General features: G+C 39.3%; 1 protein-coding gene across 1 annotated transcript in view; it reads left to right on the top strand.

The window, feature by feature from the left end:
• slc44a5a (solute carrier family 44 member 5a) overlaps nt 1–23,163 on the top strand; it is a 93,342-nt gene that overhangs the window by 65,520 nt on the left and 4,659 nt on the right. The window contains exons 3-16 of the mRNA XM_084412724.1: nt 8,116–8,189; nt 12,726–12,810; nt 13,593–13,677; nt 13,775–13,903; nt 15,225–15,285; nt 18,068–18,191; nt 18,300–18,383; nt 18,587–18,699; nt 20,742–20,873; nt 20,966–21,065; nt 21,185–21,277; nt 22,121–22,208; nt 22,620–22,882; nt 22,972–23,066. Of these exons, the coding sequence (XP_084268850.1) occupies nt 8,116–8,189; nt 12,726–12,810; nt 13,593–13,677; nt 13,775–13,903; nt 15,225–15,285; nt 18,068–18,191; nt 18,300–18,383; nt 18,587–18,699; nt 20,742–20,873; nt 20,966–21,065; nt 21,185–21,277; nt 22,121–22,208; nt 22,620–22,882; nt 22,972–23,066 (1,526 nt within the window). The remainder of the gene's footprint in view (nt 1–8,115; nt 8,190–12,725; nt 12,811–13,592; nt 13,678–13,774; nt 13,904–15,224; nt 15,286–18,067; nt 18,192–18,299; nt 18,384–18,586; nt 18,700–20,741; nt 20,874–20,965; nt 21,066–21,184; nt 21,278–22,120; nt 22,209–22,619; nt 22,883–22,971; nt 23,067–23,163) is intronic.

Genomic DNA, 23,163 nt, shown 5'->3' with positions numbered 1-23,163 from the left:
TCCCCGACCCAGCATCACATCAATGGGCAATTTCGCATGACGGCCAAACATTAGAAAATAAGGGGTATACCCTGTAGAGGAATGGGGTGAATTATTGTATGCCTGTACCAACTCTGCCACATACTGATCCCAGTTCTCCTTCTGGTCGTCCCTTAATGTCCCCAGCATACTCAGCAGTGTCCGATTAAAACGCTCACATTGTCCATTTCCTGCTGGGTGATAGGGCGTTGTGTGAGACTTACTGATGTTGTACAACGAACATAATTCTTTGATGACTTTTGATTCAAAATTGGGGCCCTGGTCAGAGTGCAGCTGATCAAACCCCCCAAAAGGCTGTATAAAATGTCCCCACAACACCCTTGCGGTAGTCACTGCTGTTTGGTCCAAAGTTGGCACTGCAACTGCATAACGAGTGAAGTGATCCATCATTACTAGAATATTGCACATTCCACTGCGTGAAGTCTCCAGTGACAAGAAGTCGACAGAAACAATCTGCAGAGGATATTCTGATTGTATAGATACAAGGGGAGCACTCACTTTATTAACTGTAGTCTTATGCAGATTGCAACGAGCACATTGGAGGCACCACTTCTCCACTCCTCGCGCCAGTCCTGGCCAAAAGAAACGTCGGCGTGCCAAGCCCAGGGTCTTTTCCATTCCAAGGTGTCCTGCGTGGTCATGCACCCATCCCAGGACTTGATTCTGCAGACACTGAGGTACAATCACTTGTTTCCATGTGTCAAATGTCTTTGGATCACATACCTCCCTGCACAACAGCCCCTGATCCACACAGAGGCGGGCCCACTGTCGCAGCAGCACTTGAGTGGGCCGGTCTTCAGCTGCTCGCTCTTTTGGAACTGGCCCTCTTCCTCTGTCCATATAGACCCACAGTCGTGACACCACTGGACAATTCCGCTGTGCCCTCACCCACTCGGCCAGTAAGCTGGGGCCAACTCTGTCTTTATTTATTTGTGTCCCTGCCTCCATCTTCTGACCCTCCTCCAATACGACATCTTTAACCACTGGAACAAAAGCATGGACACAGGCACGAACCACTTCAGATGCTACATATCCAGCCTCACCACATGGGGCCATCCCATCCTCTGTCGTCCTGACAGTAGTCTCATTCACAGGCCACCTGGAGAGGGCATCAGCATTTCCATTTGTCCGCCCCGGTCTATATCGCACCTCAAACTGAAATCCTGCGAGCTGGGCCGCCCATCGCTGCTCCACTGCACCCAAATTTGCTGTATTCAAATGAGCCAGTGGGTTGTTATCTGTGAACACAGTAAAGGGAGACACAGCAAGATATTCCCGAAACTTTTCTACTATAGCCCATTTCAACGCCAACAGTTCTAATTTAAATGAGCTATAGTTTTTATCGTTTCTTTCAGTTGGACGGAGACTTCTGCTTGCATAGGAGATCACTCTCTCCCTTCCGTCTTGTATCTGTGCCAGTACTGCCCCCAAGCCTGTCTGACTGGCATCAGTATACAACAAAAATGGCAACTGAAAGTCTGCATAAGCCAGTATGGGTGCTTGTAGAAGAGAGTCCTTTAATTTCTTAAATGCCAGGTCCTGTTCCTCACCCCATGCCCAGCAGTTTTGTTTACCTATGGCCGGTCGGATGCGTCGTTTTGATGTCCCCCACATCATAGAATTCAGGGGTGCTGCGATATGGGCAAAGTTTTTTATAAAGCGTCTATAGTACCCTGCTAAGCCCAGGAAAGCACGCAGCTGGGTAATATTCTGAGGAGTTGCCCAGGCCTCCACTGCTCGCAACTTCTCAGGGTCTGGTGACACCCCTCCTTCTGCAATCACATGGCCTAAGTAATGCACTTCAGGCTGGAAAAGAAAGCACTTAGTAGGTTTAACTTTCAGGCCAAAGTTCTCCAGGCGGCTGAAAACCAAATCCAGATGGGCAATGTGGGCCTCAAAAGAAGGGGAAAAGACAATTATATCATCCAAATAGAGCAACAATGTTTCGAAATTTTGGTCACCCAGGCAACTTTCAACCAGTCTCTGAAATGTTCCTGGAGCATTGCATAGCCCCATCGGCATCCGATTAAATTCATATAACCCCATAGGTGTCACAAAGGCGGTCTTCTCCTTATCAGCTGGATGCACCCCCACCTGCCAGTACCCATGTGCTAGATCTAATGTTGAAAAAACTCTAGATTGCTTCAATGACGCCAATGATTCTTCAATTCTGGGGAGGGGGTACGAGTCTTTATGTGTAACACCATTCAACCTCCTGTAGTCTACACAGAAACGAAGGGTGCCGTCCTTCTTTCTGACGAGCACTACAGGCGCTGCCCAGGGGCTATAACTCTCCCTAATAATACCATTTTCCAGCATGTTACTCAAAAGTCCCCTCACTTCTTGATACAATTTTGGTGGAATCCTATTATACCGTTCTCTAATTGGAGCTGCATCGCCTGTTGGTATCACATGCAACACCCTATCAGTGTACCCATAATCCTCCTCATGTTCTGAGAAGACCTTCTGATGCTTGGATAACAATTTGGAAATCATCTCTTGTTGTTCAGTACTAAATTGTAGTGGGTCTAATGGGACAGTCACCGACCGAAACACCTGTTCTTGTTCTACATCCTGCACTCTATTCTGCCTTACCCCCACCTCCACTGTCTCATCATCCAACGATCTTAACTCTACATCTCCTTGCCGACTTGGACACAACTCAACCTCAAAAATCTGCCCTATTCGACAGCGCTGAAAAAGAGTCACTGGGGCTGTAGAAAGATTTAAAATTCGGACCATAACTTTACCCTTTGAAACTGTGCTCAGTGATCTAGCTACCAATAACTGACCCGGCAATACATCTTGACAAGGTTCTACTAAACCCACATAATCCTTCCTATCAGGTCGTAAACGTGCACATGCCTCTATCACTACCTCTGACTGTGCTGGTATTGTCTTTCGTTTTCCCTGCGACCAGTAAATTGAACTTATCTGTCCTGACTCATCAGCAAACTTTAACAGATCTTCACACACCGAAAACATCTGATGCCACACCTTAACCTGCACTTCACCTTCTGCCCCTACACAACCATCCCCAGTCTGTGTCATCAGAAAATCTCTACACTCCTTAATCACATTCATGCCAATTAGTCCTGGGTACAATGATCCATTTGAGTCTTTAACAATCAGCACTCCCCTTTTTGGTATAACTTTCCCACATATATTCAAATCCACCTCAATATATCCAATATACGGAATCGTTAACCCATTAGCAGCTACCAAATTGAACTTTTGAATTGGTGGGTACATTGTTGATCCTCTAGTCTCAAAATATTTTTTAAAATAGCTTTCGGTCAATGTAGTCACTTGTGAACCTGTATCAATCAAGCAAGGCGTTTTAACCCCCTGTATCACCACTTCCACAACTGGACATTGTCCTATTAAATGATCTTTCTTTTCTGATTGGCCACTACCCAATGTACCCACTGATTGGGCCTGTACAGTGGGTTCTAAAAGTTTAAAGGCCTCTGTGCTCCCTCTGCAACTCCACAACGTCTTTCAATATGCCCAACTTGTTTACAACGTCGGCAGATAGGTCTTCCCTGATGGTCAAATTGATCTGAACTTCTTCGACCCCTCCTTACCTCATACCTAGATCTTGCATTATCACTACTTGGCAATAAGTGCTGAACTCCTTCACGAACTTCCTTAATCATTCCAGCAACCATTTCCTTTATTTCTCCTTTTAACTGCAAAAAGACCTCCTGTTTAATCTCCTCTACCAATTTTGTTGTATCGGGGGCTGGTTTTAACTGTACTGTTGCAGCTACTGCTTGCCTTACCTCCCCAAACTCCTCTGCTCGTAGAATTGCTTCTTGTTTAACTTCTACAAAAGAACTATCAGGAGCTGCCCTAACCATACCCCGAAGTTCCCTACGCAATCCTGCATCACAGAGTCCCAAAATAAATTGGTCACGTAAAACATTACCCATAATGGTGCCATCGCCCCTATTCTCCAACCGATTACTCAATTCTTGAAGTGCCAAGGCAAACTGCCTAACATTCTCAGCTGTCCTTTGTTTACGAGTAAAAAATTGGGCACGAAGGGTTGCAAGGGGGACAATATCTCCATAAATGCTTTTCAAAAATGACAATATCTGATCAGCTGTCGTACGCTGTGCTGTTGGCAAAGCTAACACTTCCCTCTTTGCTTCCCCATCAAGATTACTTATTATAGCAGAAACCTTTTGCACCTCAGAAAATGGGTATATATTAAACGTTGATGTCTGCATATTATACCAATCCTGAAAATTATTCCCCTGTACCATTTGATCTCCATTAAATTTTTGACACCAAGGTGTCCCCATCATCATTGGAAACATAAACATATTTGCATTTGTTGCTTGATTCTGAGCCGTATCAGGTGAACCCTCTACTCTCTGCTGCCCCTCACTAGATGTAGAAGGTAACTGTACTGATGGTTGTGCAGTTGACATTTTCCTGGTTATTGCCCACAGTCCAGACTGCCAAAACTACGCCAAGTTGTAACCACCCCAATATAATAGAGTGAACTACAGGTTCTCTACTGGACCAATGATTTTCTGTGGCTCAACAACCAAGGAAAACACTCAAGTACACAATTTCTTAGATATAAATATAACAATTTTATTTTTGGACAAGCATAATAGTAAAACCCAGGGGGGGACAGCAGGTTGATGCAATGACAGGTACGATTATAATCATGTATTTGTAATTAATGATAACATTTAATCAATAAGCTTAAAGAGAAATAAAGCATCAATCAAACAGGACAATATATTCAGCACGAGGTTACCAAGGTTGTTAAATTAAATCAATTCATGTGATCACCCATAACACGCATAATTTCATTGCACTGCAAACCTCATATAAAGTCGTATAAATCACTTAAATACCACACCAATAAATACACACCAAATATCAGGACATACCATCAATACCACTCACGCTAAATACATAGACGTCGTCAATAGCTGTACAGTACAAGAGTCATATGGGAGGTAACCTGCTCTCCTACCCCCTTACGCACACGCACTCACTTTACACACAAATGGCGCTGGGGGACCGGTAATCACACACATAAATAAGGCCTCCCCAGCGAACATAGCACTACCAAGACACACATCAATAACCTTAAAAATGAGAGTGTACTGCTGGCTTCCTTACCCGCTACCGGACGTGGGTTCACGCATTCAAGGAAATCGATGGCGGCCGCCAAACTTTACGGGGAAAAGCCCCAACAAAATATCCCTCCCAGTCACACGCGTCTATCTCCAACCCACGTCCCGGCACGGCAGCCTCGGCAAAGAGCTCAGCAGCACGCACAAAAACCCTCCCAAACAACAAATTCATCATACCTTTAATGGCTTTGATCCCTGATTGATAATGGAACACAGGTGTTTCTCTTCCCCGACACATCATGAGGAAAACACTGTGGACGCTACTAGCGTTGCCACTCCCCTTATTTGGGGACGAGCAGCTTACACAAACAGCAGACACCGCGACCTGCACGTGCTTGTCTGAAGCAACATTACATATCTGCGGTGTGGACGTATTTAAATATATCTAAGAGTGACCCACGGACAGCGATTTTCAAAACACAGACATCCCAAGTCTTCCGGAAGTTCCGGGAGTCTCCCGCGTATTGATACCGGCTCCCTAATGCCCGCAAATTAGTTTAAATCTCCCGGAATCGCGAGCGAGCATGAGCGCGCATACGTAGCGCGCGCGGCAGAGAGAGGGAGCGAGAGACCTTTGCGTGTGTGTGCAGAGCAGCCGTCATTTCTCAGAGGTTTACCTGAGCTGTTTATGGTTTTTGCAACTCACGTCCATGAGCATATAACTGCAGATATTATTTTGGGCTATGGCAGTATTGACCTAAAATATCGAAAATAGCTTTCAGTTTCAGTTTCTGTAAGAATGTATATGGCAATGGTGTATTTTTTCTTTTTTCTTTGGTTGTGATTACAATTTCACTAACAATAAGTACCGTCACATTTATTGAGCTTTTGCAGTATTTTGTCTATGTTTTTGTACCGCTTGGAAGTAGTAAAATACATTCCTGCAACCAATCAACGCGCCCCTCATTTGCATTATTATAATGACCGTCCACGACAGCCAAAACATCGCATCAGATCTCGCGAGACAATAATGCCTTTAGAAATAAGGGTCTGAGGGGCTCTGTGTTGATTTTTTTTCCACTTTTCTTTTTTAGAAGTGCCTAAAATACTATAATAGAGCATTTGGGTATCCAAGGTAACACAACATTATGACTCCTTTAAAAATTCACAGACATGTGTTCACATTCATGGCAAAATTCAAACGGGACCAGAAAATAATTATTTTCTCACATTCACTTGCATTGCCGATTTTTCAACCTAGAGGTCCAGTGGGGTTAGCGGAAGGGGCGGGACTTACCAGCTCTATAGGGGTGTATTATTTAGAATAATAATAGAAAGATTTTGCTATATTTTGTCATATTGATGGTGTTTTTATTTTGTTTTTGTTTTTTTGTAAATAGTTTTGCCTTAGTCATCATCATTATAGTCAATGGTGTTTTCTTATGTGGAAGTCAGACCTTGTTTATGTACATTAACTTCTCTCAGTCAGTGGAACAGAAAAATGTTTCAAACCTCTTAGTCCGATCATAAGTTAACTTTTATTTAGAAATTATAGGACAGAAATAATAAAATATAAAAAAAACTTAGAACCTAGGGTTCTATGTAGAACCCCATTAAACCTTTTTTTCTAAGAGTGTATAATCTTGTCAACCAGGTACAACTCACTGCTCCCACTGTAATTGTAAAAAAAAAACTGTAAGCATTAGAGAGAATTTATTGATTTCACACTAAATATTTTTATAGTGCATATTAAAGTACTTTCAAGGCTGGATAATTTCTTTGCTCCGCATCATTTCATCTCAGCTAATAAGGCACTTGACATGTGATTAACACAGCACATTGTCTCTGTCTTTCTTTCTCTCGTACTGTTCTTGTACAGTTGCCCTTCTTCTGTATTGTGCAGGTCACTGTCGACCTTGTCAAAGATTTGCATGTACGACACCGTCTCTAGTATTTGATGTGCAGTAGCAGTACGTGACCTTGCTGTAGGCTACTCAATGTTATCAGCTCACGTTTGAAAGATGTGCCTAAACTCAACATCTTATCGACTGTTTTGGTCGATATTCAGTATATGGTAATGCCCAGTCAGCCAGTCAACGTGTCTTCATCTGTTCTTTTTCATCCAGCTCTTTGTCAGTTCCTTGTTGGTCTGAGCAAATATTCACTGAGTGAAAGGGTTAAAATAATGTTAGGTCTTAATCTGAGGAATGTTACTTTTTATATAAAAATGGGGGAAATCTTGTAGTAAAATAAGTTATTAAAGTGTCCCTATTATTCTATTTTAAAGGTTAAAATTTTGTTTAAATACAAACAATAACAATGTTATTGGTTTTATCGGATCAATTCAAGTCCTCATCCTTTTGAAGCGCATGCAAAGTGAAATTGCTTTCGCAGGGCAGAAAACAGCCTCTTCTCGACATGTCAACAACACAAACCAAACTCATCCAGTCTCAGCTACAACTAGTGTTTGAGGGCCGGTCAAAGTAGATGTTGTTTGCTGGCAGCCAATAGGCTGGCATTATGCAAATTTGTTACAAACCTAGGTAGGTTCGTACAGGAAGTAAGACTGGATTACTGATGACTTGTTTCATGCAGTTCATAATCTGTTCTTTCTTTGGGAGACAATAACTTTATTTGTCATGGACTTTGATCTTTGAAACTTTGCAGACCTTTTACATTCACAAACAGCTATATTACACACTGCATGAAAGGTAATATTTGAAAAAGCATAAAAGGGGCAGTTAAAAATACAAATATTTACCTAATTGAATTCAATATAAATTGAATTTGCACAATATTCATGTAAAGTGCCATGTAATGTGTTGAACATTTTCATTCAGGTTTCCGTTAAATCGACAATGTAGGATTGATCTTTGTGATAACATTTCATTCACAAGTTTATGGGAAATACGACATACGTCTTAAGATCATTTAATGAGATGAGACTGCATTTTTATTGTCTTTTCTTTTCCAGAGGCTGCACAGATGTGCTGTGCTGTGTGCTCTTCGTCATTGTCATCCTCGGCTACATTGCACTGGGCACTGTGGGTAAGTGCTGAATCTGCTTTGTAGGAACTTACTGTAATCTTTTATTTTGTGAGATAAACAGGTTATGAGCCAGGCTACATCATCAGAGTATAAGACACACCATGTAAGCAAATACATGTTCCATGATAACAGGTGCAATATATAACGATTATTTAAAAAATAGACAATCTATAAAGATTTCTTTTTATGTTGTAAGCTTATTTAGCATCATTTCCTGATATTTCCTAATGATGAATAATGAATCATTATTGATTGATGACTGCTGATCTTGTTTTGTTAAAACAAAAACCTGTGCATTTGTGTTGTAAATGTTAGTTGTAGATAATGTTTTTACAAGCCTACCAAGGGCTACATGAATTTTATTTTATTTTTATTTTTTTATGTATGAAGCTACTTTGAAATTGTTGTTTGCCAGGTTGCTCATTATATAAATGACATCGTCTAACTACCTTTTTAACTTGTAGTTACAGTAAATGAATAAATAAAGTATAACTGTAAGTATAAAGTATAAAAATAAGTTATAACTGATAAATAAAGTATTAATTGGAAACAAAAATTTGAATTTTAGATAGGTAATAGTTAATACTAAATACAACTAATAAAACTAGTTGAAGCAAGTCACTTGATGAACAGTTCTTCTGTTTTGTTCTGTTTTCCTTTTTGACTTCCCAACACTACATTTGAGAGAGCATGATTTGTTATACCCTCACCTGGCTATAAATACAATGTGAAATAAATAAAAAAATCGCAGTGTGGCATTTCCCATGTAATGGTTGTAAAGGTCATGCCACACACCACTTCTTATGGGAAAGAAATTGCTTGTTACTTAAAATGCTACATTGTTTTGAAAACACTACTGGCATGCTAGTAAAAAGGTCATTTATGTTACTAGTTAGTATCTATCTCCCCAAATCTTAATGAAGGTAGAGCTGCTCTATACAGTCAGTGTGGTGGTTTTAATGACTTTCTCTTATCCAGTGATTAAAATACTGATCTGAAGGGCCAGAAACCAACACGAGAACCTTTGATCAGATGAGGCGCCTTCCTCTAATTCTGAACCACTGGTTCTCAAGAGAAAAACAAGCTTTAACAAGAACCCCATAGACTGCAGATGAATCAACATCCAACATATAAGGATGCCAAAGTGGGTGTTCGGTACATAAAAGACTGAAAAAGAGATAGAAAGAGAAGGAGAAAGAGAGAGCGTCTCTCTTACTGAGGAATATTTTTTGAGAATGAAGAGCAAAGTCTGTGCATTCCTTGTCAGCTCCTCTGATGTAAGATCATACATGAATATTTTATGATGTTCAACTCCACCAGGAGCTCCTCCACAGTTTTCCCTCCACTTCAAAGCGTGGCTAAAGTTAACGCTAATGCTAATACTACTCTATGCTCTTCTTACTGTGGAGAAGCTGACGCAAGAAGAATTGCCACAGGGATGGCTTTGTTCTAGATACTGTTTATTTCAAGGACAAAAATACCTTGGGTCTGAATTCGGAAATGCCAGAATTTCGTCACATCGAATGATTTTGATCCTCATTCACATTAGCACGCTGTGGGATCATCCTTGGAGATTTGCTGATATCAAGCACATTATTGTACTGTACACCCAGGCCTTGGTGCTGATGGCCACGCTGACACATGCCCTGACAGCAAATGCTGATCGCGTTTCAGGTGCATAATTGATAAGCGAGGCAGGGGCACGGAGAGCCCTTGTTTGAAAAGCCTTCATACATAGATGCCCGCTAGTTTCACAGCGTGATGTTCCCGTTGGAAGAGGAAATGAGTCACTTTGAAGGGTTGCTGTAGATGTAGGGCGCAGCTCCACCAGAGATGAGATAAGTACAGTGGCAAGACTTTTAAATGAGGCCATACTGTTTCTCCAAGCTTTGTTTGACTGTGATACGGCTGACAAAGTTTTTTATATTGTACACAATACAACTAGTTAAAACTAGTTGAAACAAGTCACATAGTGATGATCAGTGATTTTTTTGTTTGTTTTGTTTTATGTTTTGTTCTATTTTTTGTGCTTTCTTGTGTTATTTGTTTTTGTTGTTATTGGTTTTTTTTATGATTTTTTTTTTTTTGAGAGATACATTTTAGGATATGTGTAACGATCACCAGTGAGAGTGCCCGGGATAACCATCAGAGGGCACTCCAACCCAGACAATCACCACACATCCACATACTCCATTCCCCATAATCCTTTGCCCAGAATATCATCCATTATTACATTCACTTGTGTCTCATTATCCTGTTTAGCTCACACTATAAAAGCCTGGTTCATTCTGTTAGTCTAGTTCTGCAAAGTCTTGTTAGGTGTACGTGTAACACTGTTTTCCATGTAGCAATGTAGCAATGATCAGCAGTTATTGTTTAGTAGTTTGTTTTGTTCTGTTTTTTTTGTGTTTCTTTTGTTGTTTTTTTTGTTCTGCTTTTGTTTCTTTTGTTTTTGTTTTCTTTTGTTAATTTTTTGTTTTCTTTTGTTTTTGTGTTCTGAATTTGGTTTGATTTGTGTGTGTGTGTATTTTTTTGTTTGTTTGTTTTTCTGTGTTTTCTTTTGTTTTTCCTTTTTTGTGTTTTCTTCTGGCTTTGTTTTGTGTTTTTATTTTTTTTGAGAGATACATTTTAGGCTCCACCAATGGAAGCTTGTTTCTGCCACAGAATAAAACATTTGAAAAGATTATTGCGACTTTTTATCTCACAATTGCGAGTTTACATCTCGCAATTCTGACTTTTTTCTTCTCGCAATTGCAAGTTTATATCTCGCAATTCTGACTTTATATCTCCCAATTGCGTGTTATTAAGTCAGAATTGCGAGATATAAACATTCAATTCTGTTAGAATTGCGAGATGTAAACTCGCAGTTGTGAGGGAAAAAGTCAGAATTGTGAGATAAAAAGTCGCAATTGCCTTTTTTATTCTGTGGAAGAAACAAGCTTCCATATCCACCAGATATGATAAAAGTTTGAGATAACTAAGTCAAAAACTTAGCGATAATCAGCAGTTATTGTTTAGTTGTTTGGTTTTTTTCTGTTCTGGTTTTTTGTTGTTGTTATTTTTTATTTTGTTTGTATTTTTGTTTGTTTTTTTCTTCTTGCTTTGTGTGTTGTTGTTTTTTTGGGTTTTTTTTTGAGCGATTTTAGGCTCCACCAGATATGAGATAAGTACAGTGGCGTGAGCTTTCACTGTTTCTCCGAACACGGCTATGAACAATGGCACAGTAGACAAGTCAAGCCGCACCTGCATTGAATGTGAATGTCTTACATCCTGACTCACAATCTGCAAAGTTCTCCATCACTCAGATCCATCCATGAACAGCATGTAGCACGGTGGTCTAGCCTCATTTTGCAGGGTCTGTGCAGACACTAATGGGAAGCAATAATGATATGACTTCATATTGCCCCTGGCAGAAGAATGATGTCACCCCTGTAAGAGCTGCCCTCCCCCTCCCAAAAAAAGACCACTCAAATCTCCCTCTGCTACTGGCAAAAGATGAAATCACCTATGACATCATCCTCTAGACACAGTGTCTCGTGACTGCTATAGTCTATGAGTGCAGAAACTGATGTTGCTCATTGTGGTTACTGCATCTTAATGTATATTGGAGTATAAAGAGCTTCACTTTGAAATATTCATTTTGCGTGACGTATTTTTTGCAAAACTTTGCTGCTAGTATTTTTTGCATGCATGTACTGGCACTTTTTTAAGGTCAAAGTTGTCACAGCAGCTTAATTCTAGCATTAAAGCGAGGCATTGTGGTGTGAATCTCATTTCACAGCTCTGTGAAATACAGCTCTAATAGCCTTTGCTCAGCAGGTTACTTCACATGGAGCTGTAGCATGCAGAGTTTTTAAGTTGTTTTTCAGTTTCATTCAGAACAATTTTCAGATGACAAAAATCATTTTGCCTTGTGAGCAGATAAATAGCATATTTAGTACCTTATATAGCAGCCTGTAGAATGTGGATGGCCATTACTTCAACAGATGTCTTGGCAAAAGACATGTCTTCGTGTGTGAGTTGATTGTTGAAAAATGCCAGAGACAGATGTGTCACAGTAGTTTAATTTAGCAAATTACAACTCTGCTTCATATCGATATCAAAGAGATTTCAAACAGACTTTGATAGGTTGTTTCTATAGTGACTAAAATAGAGCTGGAATCAATTATTCTCCAGTTATACTCAAATGGATTTAATCATCCTGAGCAATACTGTCAAATAAACAAGGGTCTCAGAAGTCATTAATATGCGCTCATGAGATAGATGTATTAGATAGCTGGTTACTTTATAGGTCCCTAAAGTGAAATTTTGTGGTTAGATGCTGGTCTGCTACAATCTAATACAGCATTATGTAACCAAAGTATAGACATAGAGAGGACCGCAAGGGCTGAGAGGGGCATTTGAGCTGTTGACTCTTTTATTTCCCTGGTGAAAATTCAATATTTCATTATACACTATGATCCCTGTAAAGATCATTTGGGATTTTTTTTTCACTCTTTAATTAATTCATTTAATTATGTCTCCTCTTTGTTGTAGCATGGATTCATGGGGACCCAAGGAAAGTCATTTACCCAACGGACAGCACGGGTCAGTTCTGTGGACAGAAGGGCACACCAAATGCGTAAGTGCCAGAAACACCACCAGCCAATCATAAGCTTGGGTGGGAGGGGCCAAAATACTCCCCATCCAATTAAAACATGTTTCACCAACCATGTAATTAGAATATTCTGATTATTACACATAACTGTACCTTCCATTTCCATTCGTGTATTTATTTATTATACCCAAAAGCACAACATTAATCCTTAAGCCTTCTAAAATTTACATCGCATGCTTTTGTGCCGAATTCCCTTTTGTGATGTTTTGTGTTGATTGGCAGCACATAACCTTGGGGAAAATAAAGAAATGCTCATTAGAGGAGCTGGGACTCGCTGATAAGAGTGTTTGTTATGTACAGCAGTAGTGTGAGAGATGTTTACTCGGTGGTGGATTGGAAGCATTCGGATCTGTGCAGTTCATAATTAGGAGATGTGATGCCCTCAGTGGCTTATGGGATTATGGGTATAGTGGGAATCTGACACAAGCCCTTAATACTTTTCCTTGCCCAGATTGGATACTGAGTTTTTATCTGTATATCGTAAAAATGTATCTCAACATTTCAGTTTATTCATTAGGCTGGAGGACACTGATTATTTAGTATTGAATCAGGGTTATATGTTGAGATTTACAAAGCAACACTGAGAGGAGTTTTATTACCGTGTGATAAGCACTGCAACTTAATGTTTGGAGTGGAAAGCTGCTTAAAACATTGATTTCACCCCCATAGACACAGCCGAATAGCTCCACTGACACCTACTGGCAAAACACTGCCATTTTCACACTATAATTCATTTTCCTTCATAGAAAGAAAGCCATATTATTCTACTTCAACATACTGAAATGTGCCAGTCCTGCTGTCCTGATAAACCTCCAGTGCCCTACTACTCAGGTAATACACTTGTTCATCACTAATACTGTCATTATATTGCTAATTTTGCCCCCGCTGAACTGATTTATTTTGTCTAAATAACCTAAACTGTTTCTAGATGTGTGTTTCCAAGTGCCCAGATCGATTTGCAACGTACACAGATATGCAGCTCCATTATAGATTCAACAAGAGCCACTGGGATTATTATAAACAGTTCTGCAAGCCAGGCTTCAATAACCCCCAAAAGGTAAATCACACGGGCATGCTGAAGAGTTGCTATGAACTCAATAAATGCACAATGCCAATTAGATTTAACAAACTGAAAAAGAGCTCAATAAAATTCCGTTGATGTTAACTGTTTAATAGCTAGGCCTATCTATCCCTTCTGTGTGTTTTCAGAAGACACTGTGACAAATTTAAAAGGCTATAAAACTTTCTGGAAATGTTATAGTTTATCAAATTGAGCTAATAGAGACCTTTGAGAAGAGATCTTTGCTTCAGTACATGTCCCAGACTGTACTTACATTTGAGAAGATACCAAAGTCTGGATGTTTTAATATGAACGTGAAAATTGTTCATCAAATCCCTCCCAAACTGATTTCTCTGATCTATATTATCCATGGTCATTTTATAGCTGTGTATTCTGTATGTCAAAAGATGTATTTTTTTCATTTCTAGAAGTATCTTAGAAATATTTTCTATTGATGTTTCTATTGTGCTGCTTAATATTTGTGTAGAAACTTTTTCAGGATTCTTTGATGAATAGAAGGTAAAAAGAACGGCATTTATTTTAAACGTAAACCATTGTGACATTATAAAATTCTTTACTGTCACTTTGGATCAATTTAGTGCATTCTTGCTGAATTAAAGTATGTATTTCTTTAATGTATTACTTAAACTTTTAAACAATAATGTATATATTTCCAATTATAAAACGGTTAGTTCCAATCCTTGATTCTGATTCTGATAAAACACGGCTATGACCGCTTCACCCAACGGTTTGCTCTGCTTCGCGTCGTGCCTAACAACACCCTTCAGCCGTGACTTATTCACAATACAGCACAGCCTCTCGTACCTTATTGCTTACATATCCATTATACACTATATCTCACCAGCTTTACAAGTGCAACTTCTGAGCAATAAATGTTCCTCCGGGTGTCTTTATGAATGCATTTAGACTAGTACAACCTTTTGGAAGAGGTTTTATACTTTGAGACCACTGCCTTAGTTCTGTTTTCCAGTTGTTTTCTGACAAGAATAAATCCACAGGCTCTTTCAGGGCTTTTAAGACATCATTCTCAAGAGCCATTTTGGCTGCTGGAGGATTGTTTTTCGGTATAAGTGTGTAGTGAACTTTATCTTAAAGAATGTTATGCTCCAGCTGATGTCAGACTGATGGTTTTGCACTGGTTACTATGTCTTATCTTCTAATGTTCATACCCATAATGGATGTAAATGGGTCCTCGGAATAGCGAGGAGTCGTTTATCAAATAACTGACTTGCTAACATTGATAGAGTTGTATGCTGTCATAGGAGTTGTTTAAGGAAAGCTCTTTTTTTTATTGCAGTCTGTGACACAAGTGCTCCGAGATGAGGACTGTCCATCAATGATAGTGCCAAGCCGACCATGTAAGCGCTGTTTGTGTGTGTGTGTCCTGGTAAACCCTACGTTTATGGGGACAAAATGTCCCCATAAACGAGAGTTGTTTTGACAACAAGTTTAGTGATTTGGAGAAGAGAAAACTTCAGAATAATGTCACAGAGTTCATTCATGAAGTTGTGTGAACAACACAGGGCATTCGGTAGAACCCAGCACATGTGCACTTTGGTCAGAGCCGTAATAATGAGAGTAAGGTCAGCAAGGGAGACCCAAGGTCTTGGTAGGACCAAGGAACGGACCGGAGCACACAACGTTTTAATAATTTATTTAATGGTACAGAACGACTAACGTTTCGACGCCCATGCGTCGAGAGTTACGCATTTTTAGATTTTTAATGAGAGTAAGGTGTTTACATGGCTGTTTATTGTAATTAAAATCAATGTACACCACATAGTTTAATGCAAATGTGGTTACTATGATTAAGAGCTTAATCGCATTAATTTGATAGAAGTATTGCGTTTACATGAGGTAAAGTTTAATTGCATTATTGCCAAAATGTCATTATAATCGCATTATGAGGGTACATGTAAACACACTAATGTCTAAAGATCTAGTATGACCCAATAGCAGATAGTCAAGGGGCAGTCAGTCTTACTTTTCAGTATCCAATTAGGCCAATTTACATTTTTATGTAACTGACTTAAAAAAGTTATGAACAGTCTTAAAGAAAATAAAATGATGACTAACTTTTATATAACCGGTTTATACAACCGGCCCCAGGATCCTGTATCCTTCAGGGTTGACCCAAGTCCAGTCTGTGCTCAACAAGCATCTGAGCCTATACAAAGCCTTGTGGGTAGGCTCAGTTGCCTTGGGCTTGGTGGCGTTGGAACTGATGTTCCCATTGCGTCAACGCCAAACGCAGTGTCGAGTCCCACTCAAAAGAGAACGTCTCAGGTTACGTATGTAACCCAGTTCCCTGAGAAGGGAACAAGATGTTGCCAAACCCCGGCTATGCCCGTGTGTCTTCTTCAGACAAATTGAATCTGTCGACATGCATTTCTGGCATCTCTTTATGGACAATATCTACGTCCATATAACCCAATAACCTGAGACATTTTGCCTACATTATTGCCTACATTACATTTATTCATGTAATCAGGAGGGGAAAAGGTAAACTGCTTAATAAGCACATACTCTTGTTTTCATTGCTTTTTTGTCAGTATATTTAAGTACAGTTGTGGTCAGAATTATTGACACCCCTGGTAAATATGATCAAAGATTGCTGTAAAAATAAATCTGCATTGTTTATCCTTTTGATCTTTCATAAAAAAATTTAAAAAAAAAACTTTCATTGAAGTAAAATAATTGAAAGTGGGGGGTAAATCACATTAGGAAATAAATGCTTTTCTCCAAAACACGCTGGCCATAATTATTGGCACCTTTTTATTAAACATTTTTTGCAACCTTCTTTTGCCAAGATAACAGCTCTGAGTTTTCTCCTATAATGCCTCAAGAGTTTGGAGAACACCTGACAAAAGATCAGAGACCATTCCTCCATACAGAATCTCTCCAGATCCTTCAGATTCCCAGCTCCATGTTGGTGCTTCTCCTCTTCAGTTCACTCCACTCATCAGGTCAGGGAACTGGGACGGTCATGGCAGAAGCTTCATTTTGTGCTCCGTAACACATTTTTGTGTTGATTTTGATGTTTGTTTTGGATCGTTGTCCTGATGGAAGATCCAACCACGGCCCATTATAAGATTTCTAGCAGAGGCAGTCAGGTTTTAGTCGTGTCTAACAACTGAAAATGCTGGAGTTTGTTTTTGAATGAGCAAGGAGGATTTTTCTTGAAACCCTCCCAAACAACATGTGGTTATGTGGGGTTGTTTTATTTTTATTTTTAGGCTTTCTCCATCTGTGATCCTCAGAGAGTCTTTGGCCACTCAAACTTTCCTTCTCGCCGTGCATTAGGACGATATAGACACACGTCCTCTTCCAGGCAGATTTGTAACATCTTTAGTTGCACTGTAAAAAAATTCTAACCCTCCCAAATCAAAAATTTCCAGTGACCGATAACATCTAAATTTTTCAATTGGCCCAAGTGAAATTCTGTACATTTAATTTGATAATTTACAGAATTTCACTTGGGCCAATTGAAAAATTTAGATGTTATCGGTCACTTGAAATTTTTGATTTGGGAGGGTTAGAATTTTTTTACAGTGTGACTGGAACTTCTTAATTATTGCCCTGATGGTGGAAATGGGAATTTTCAGTGCTTTATCCATTTTCTTACAGCCACTTTCTATTTTGTGAAGCCCAACAATCTTTTGCTGCACATCAGAACTATATTCTTTGGTTTATTTTGATGGGTGATTAAGGGAATTTGGCCTTTGGGTTTCCTCATATTTATACAATTTCATGTTCCTAGTGTGCTAAAAAACAACAACAACAAAAAAAATATATATATATACATTGGCGCATTTAGCGGAAGCGTTCCCCCCATAGCGTCAACACCATGACGCAGTGTCGAATTCCCCTCTCAGGGAAGCGTATACATATATATGCTTCCCTGAGAGGGGAATTCGACATTTTCGAAAATCGGCATTTTTGAAATGAAAGATCAAAAGGATAAACAATGCAGATTTATTATGCACAACTGTAAGTGAGTGGCAGGTTACATTTTAGATAATATGGGCTAATTTGCATCAGAAATGAGTAGCTGTTTACTTAGGTTGTTTTGATTTTGAGCATCATTATTATTATTCCTGTAGCAGTTGATCATTCTTTTTTTCCTCACTTACATGAAAGTTTTACAGCGCTGCTTCCCAGACTTCATCACCAGAAATGGCACCCTAACAGTAGCTAACAAAACCGCTTTCAAAGATGCACTGGACACAGCCAGAAGTGTGACTGAACTTAGAGATGCTGCCAAGTATGTATATAATCTGAGACAAAATGCAAAATGTGGTAAAAGCGGAGCCCTTTATTATCTAATGTATTTTTTATGACTTGTGCTTATAAATACATATTTTCCCTGCAGTGGTATTACAAGTATCCATGAGGCCAAAGAGGTGGGAATGAAGATTGTGCAGGATTATGCCAGATGTTGGTACTGGATAGTGATGTGAGCAGCCTTTCATCTCAGCATCATTTCCATAAATAATGATTTTTTTATTTTTGGTTGAACTGTGCCTTTAATGTGGTGCATATAAATTATAATTAAAAACCAATGAATGAGTTATTGTTATTTGTAATAATATTTTAAATGTGTGTATTGCAGTATAGAAATGCTATATCTCTGTGCTCATGAGTTTCTCAATGTGACAGAGGGCTGCTCATAGCGCTGGTCATCAGTCTGATCTTCATCTTGCTGCTGCGATTCACCGCAGGCTTCCTCCTCTGGTTCATCATCATCGCTGTTATCCTGCTCGTGGCCTACGGTCAGTATTTATAGTATATATGTAAAAAAAGAAATTATTATTTTTGAAAGAAAGAAATAATTTTATTCATAGGCCTATTATATTATTAAATTGATCAAAAGTGACACTCAAGACATTTATAATGTTACAAAAAATAACTGCTGTTCTTTTGAACTTTCTATTCATCAAAGAATCTTGAATCTGTTGCATATGAGAAACTTAAAACGGTAAACGAAAACAAAAGCGGAATGAAAGTGCGCTACTCATTTAAAGCAGAACTTGGTAACTTTTTTAACTTAATAAAACTGTCTAGAAATCATTTGGATGTTTAAACAACCTGTTCTGGTGATATTGGTGACTTTCCCCGCTCCCCCCAGCGTTTCCAGGCGGAAAACCAACCTTGCAACTTGGGGACTACCGTCCCGGCAGCGATATTTTTTTCCCCAGGATGGTAGGGGAAGACTCATGAATATTCATTAGGGAAGTCATCCCTGATTGGTCTGATGACCTACCCCTAACCCCACCCCTAAACCTACCCGTCACTGGGGTTAAGACCAATCAGGGATGACTTCCCTAATGAATATTCATGAGTCTTCCCCTACCATCCTGGGGAAAAAAATATCGCGTCACGGCAAGATAGAAATTGGAAGTCTCGTGAGAAGCGAGAACGAGAACGAACGCGAAACACGAATTGCTTTACGGCAATTCGACATAAACACACACGCATTGTATGATGTATTACCAGATTACCCACCTCGGTAGACATAGCTCCACACGATACAGTTGGCTTGCTCCGATCAAAGCAAACGCACATGAGCAGCGGTAGAGAGGGGGAGGAGGCCGCCGCAAGTGAGTTTTTTACGACCGTGTTGTGAAATATACGCCCCACAGCTGTAGGGGGAGCTCGTGGGGAAAACATGCGACAACAAAAGGGAAAATCAGCGAAGAAGTGACTAGAGTTCGCTAGAGTTGCCGAGTTCTCCTTTAAGCAGAGCAGAACGGACTGTTTTTCAGCTCCATAGGGTTCAGCTCTGACCAATAATAGACAGCTCAGCGCGAGCTCAGAGCTAGTACAATTTAAATGTTATTTTTTATGTGAATACCAAAAAAACATTATTTGTTCATCCTTCAAAGATTGTCCCTATTTGTAAAACAAAAAAGTTTCAAGATATAGGAAAACTAACACTTTTATTTAAGCTTTTATTTAAAAATAAAAATACATTAAATTACCTCTCTAACCAGTAGATGGCAGCAGAGGAACACTTATTGACTTATCAGCCATTTCCAATCCCACTTTCTTTCTTTTTTTCACACGTTTTTAATTTATATTTAGACATTATAAAATCACTATATTATATTAATATCAGATCATCAAGAAATCTTTTTTTTTTTTTTTTTTAAGTTTGGCATTTTTTGTTCTGAAGAATGAAGTAGGAAAAATAAATCACAAAATCTTATGAAAAACAAAAACTTTTTTTTTCTTCAAATTGCAGCTGAATTACACAGAAAGCAAGTAAAGAGCGCTCCTTTTATAATCTCTGAAGCTGTTGGTCAGTTCAGAATGATACTATAGAAGTGCTACCAAATCAGGTGATGGTGTCACCATCTGTAGAACTTACTGGCACTTAGAGCCCTGCAAGTCATAATGACAACAAATGCTGTTTAATGACTTGGCCTATTTAACGTCACAATCACTTGTGCCAACTGTGTTAACTCTGGCAGCGTTTCTATTGTGTAACTCAACCGCAGCTCTGAACATAAAATGCTACAGTGAGTATTTTCCTTCATAACAGCCATAAATTATGAAATGGATGTTGACTATCAAGAATAATTACAAACAAGGTTGTCGAGAAATCAAATTTGCATGTAATTACATTTAATTCATCACAATACATTTTTTAATTAAATGAAATGAAATCACATTTCACAGATAATTATAATCTCAAGCCCAAAATTGTGTAGAACAAACAATCTGGATTTACTGAATATCTGTTCTGCGCAATGTGAAACAGGTCATTTCTTGGACTCTTGCGGTGTGAAACACATCCTTCTCTTGTTTGCAGGTATCTGGCACTGTTACTGGGAGTTCACTGTTCTCAGGAAGACCCCCGGAGCGGACGTCACTATCTCTGACATCGGCTTCCAGACTGACCTCCACGTCTACTTACAGCTCAGTCAGACATGGCTAGTCTTCAGTAAGAGATTCGGTCTTCAGTAACTGACTGCACTTCGGGGCTTTGAATTTCTGCGTTACTCCTTGTTTCATGTGTTCTTCTGTTCCTCTTAGTGGTGACTCTGGGTTTGACTGAATTCTCCATAGTCTTAATACTCATATTCCTGAGAAAGCGGGTTCGCATTGCTATCGCTCTGCTCAGAGAGGGCAGCAGGTGAGTCTCTGTTTGTATCTCTGTCTGACTTCATGTGTGTGCAGAGAGAATAACAGCTGCTCTGATAATCTGTGTGTGTGTGTGTGTGTGTGTGTGTGTGTGTGTGTGTGTCTCTGCAGGGCCATCAGTTACATCATGTCCGCTCTGTTCTACCCCATCATCACCTTTGTGCTTCTGGCCGTCTGTATCGCCTACTGGGCCATGACTGCGCTGTATCCTCTTCATTTACTGCTGCACAACACTCAGAACCTTTTAAGGAACAGTTCACTCAAAATTTACTCACCCTTAAGTTGTTCTAAGCCCGTATGAATTATTTTCTTCTGCTTAAAAAAGAAGAAGAATATGGGAAACCAAACAGTTGATGGACCCCATTGACTTCCATAGTATGGAGGAAAAAAATGCTATGGAAGTTAATGTGTTCATCAACTGTTTGGTTACTGACATTCTCCAAAATATCTTCTTTTGTGTTCAGCAGAAGAAAGAAATACATTCAGGTTTGGAACAACATGAGGGTGAGTAAATGATGACAGAATTTTCATTTTTGGGTGAAATGTGCCTTTAAGTCAAGCTATGCACGCTTGAAATTCATTTTGTTTGGCAGTAATACAAAACGAAAATATTGAATAAATTAAATTGAAATGGGTGAGTTGGATGTGATATTGAAGAAAAAGCAGCCAAGAAGTGTCCAGCATACATTTTCAACCCCTTCAGAAGTGTTTAAAAAGCATCCCAGAATGCACCTCATGAAGCTGGGAAAAATGGGTGGCAAATCTGAGGAAGCTCAATTATAAGATAGTTCATTTAACATTTTTATGTTAATATTTAATTCCCATACTTCTATTTGTGTTGTTTAAGGGGAATTAAAAGAATGATACACACTGTCTAGCTGCACTTTTTGTGAAAGTTTTTGTTTTTCCTCCAGTTGGTGCCACTATTATAACAGCTAATAATGTGAACTTCAGCATAAAAAAGTGACCACATTGGCATAAAAATGTAAGCAGCAGACACACACACATCAGTACCACATTTTCTTTAGACCTTAATTAAACCTGAAGCTTTCTTGCATCTTCTGGTGATGCTGTTTACAAAGTCACATCAGTCCATCCCAACTGCAAGTATGCCAACCGAACCTGCAATCCTGAGGTGAGATCTGTTCTTCACAGTACTGATACCGAGAGGATAACAACACTTTTACTTGTATTACCCACATTAAAAAGTTGTCATTTATTTATTGTTTCCATAATATAGAAATCTGTTTCTAAATGTGTTATTTATATGACAAATTATTTAATATTTCAGAGAAAGTATTGTCCATTTTTAATGGAATAAAAACATAGATATTAATGCATAGATATTAACTTGACAAATGAAAGAAGTTGCTGATTGTTATGGTTAACAGTACAGAAAAAAAAAATTTTTCAGAAAACAGCGAGATTTTAGAATTACTGTATTGCAATGTCAGTATTTGTACATTTAAGGGTTGTTATAAAATATATTTTTTCCTCACATCATTGGTGATGATTTAGCATGGCTATGCTTTTTCATTATCAACAGAGCTTCAACAGGACCAACATCACCAAGCAGTGTCCAGGTGCTCAGTGCCTTTTTGCCTTTTACGGGGGTGAGAGCTTGTACCATCGCTACATCTTCATCCTCCAGCTCTGTAATCTGCTGGTCTTCCTCTGGCTGGTTAATTTCACCATTGCTCTGGGACAGTGCACCATCGCCGGGGCGTTCGCCTCGTATTACTGGGCCCGGAGGAAGCCCGCAGACATCCCTCCCTGCCCAGTGTTCTCCTCTTTTTCCAGGGCCATACGGTACAGTTCCAGTGTTTCCTACTGAAGTCAAAGCATTGCTCAAAACATGACCTGGAAGAAGAAACATCGAGCTGTGCTGTGTTTTGCAGGTATCACACAGGCTCTCTTGCTTTTGGCTCTCTCATCTTAGCAGTGGTTCAACTCATCCGAGTCATTCTGGAGTATCTGGACCACAAACTTAAAGGTTGCTTTATGTCCTTATGCCTTTGTACTTTTTGAAGACAGATAGATAGACAGACAGACAGACAGACAGACAGACAGACATAGATAGATAGATAGAT

Source organism: Rutilus rutilus (genome assembly GCF_951802725.1).
Source record: "Rutilus rutilus genome assembly, chromosome: 6".
Taxonomy (NCBI): Eukaryota; Metazoa; Chordata; class Actinopteri; order Cypriniformes; family Leuciscidae; genus Rutilus; species Rutilus rutilus.
The sequence above is the reverse complement of the archived record's forward strand: the minus strand, read 5'-3'. Positions and strand labels throughout refer to the sequence as shown.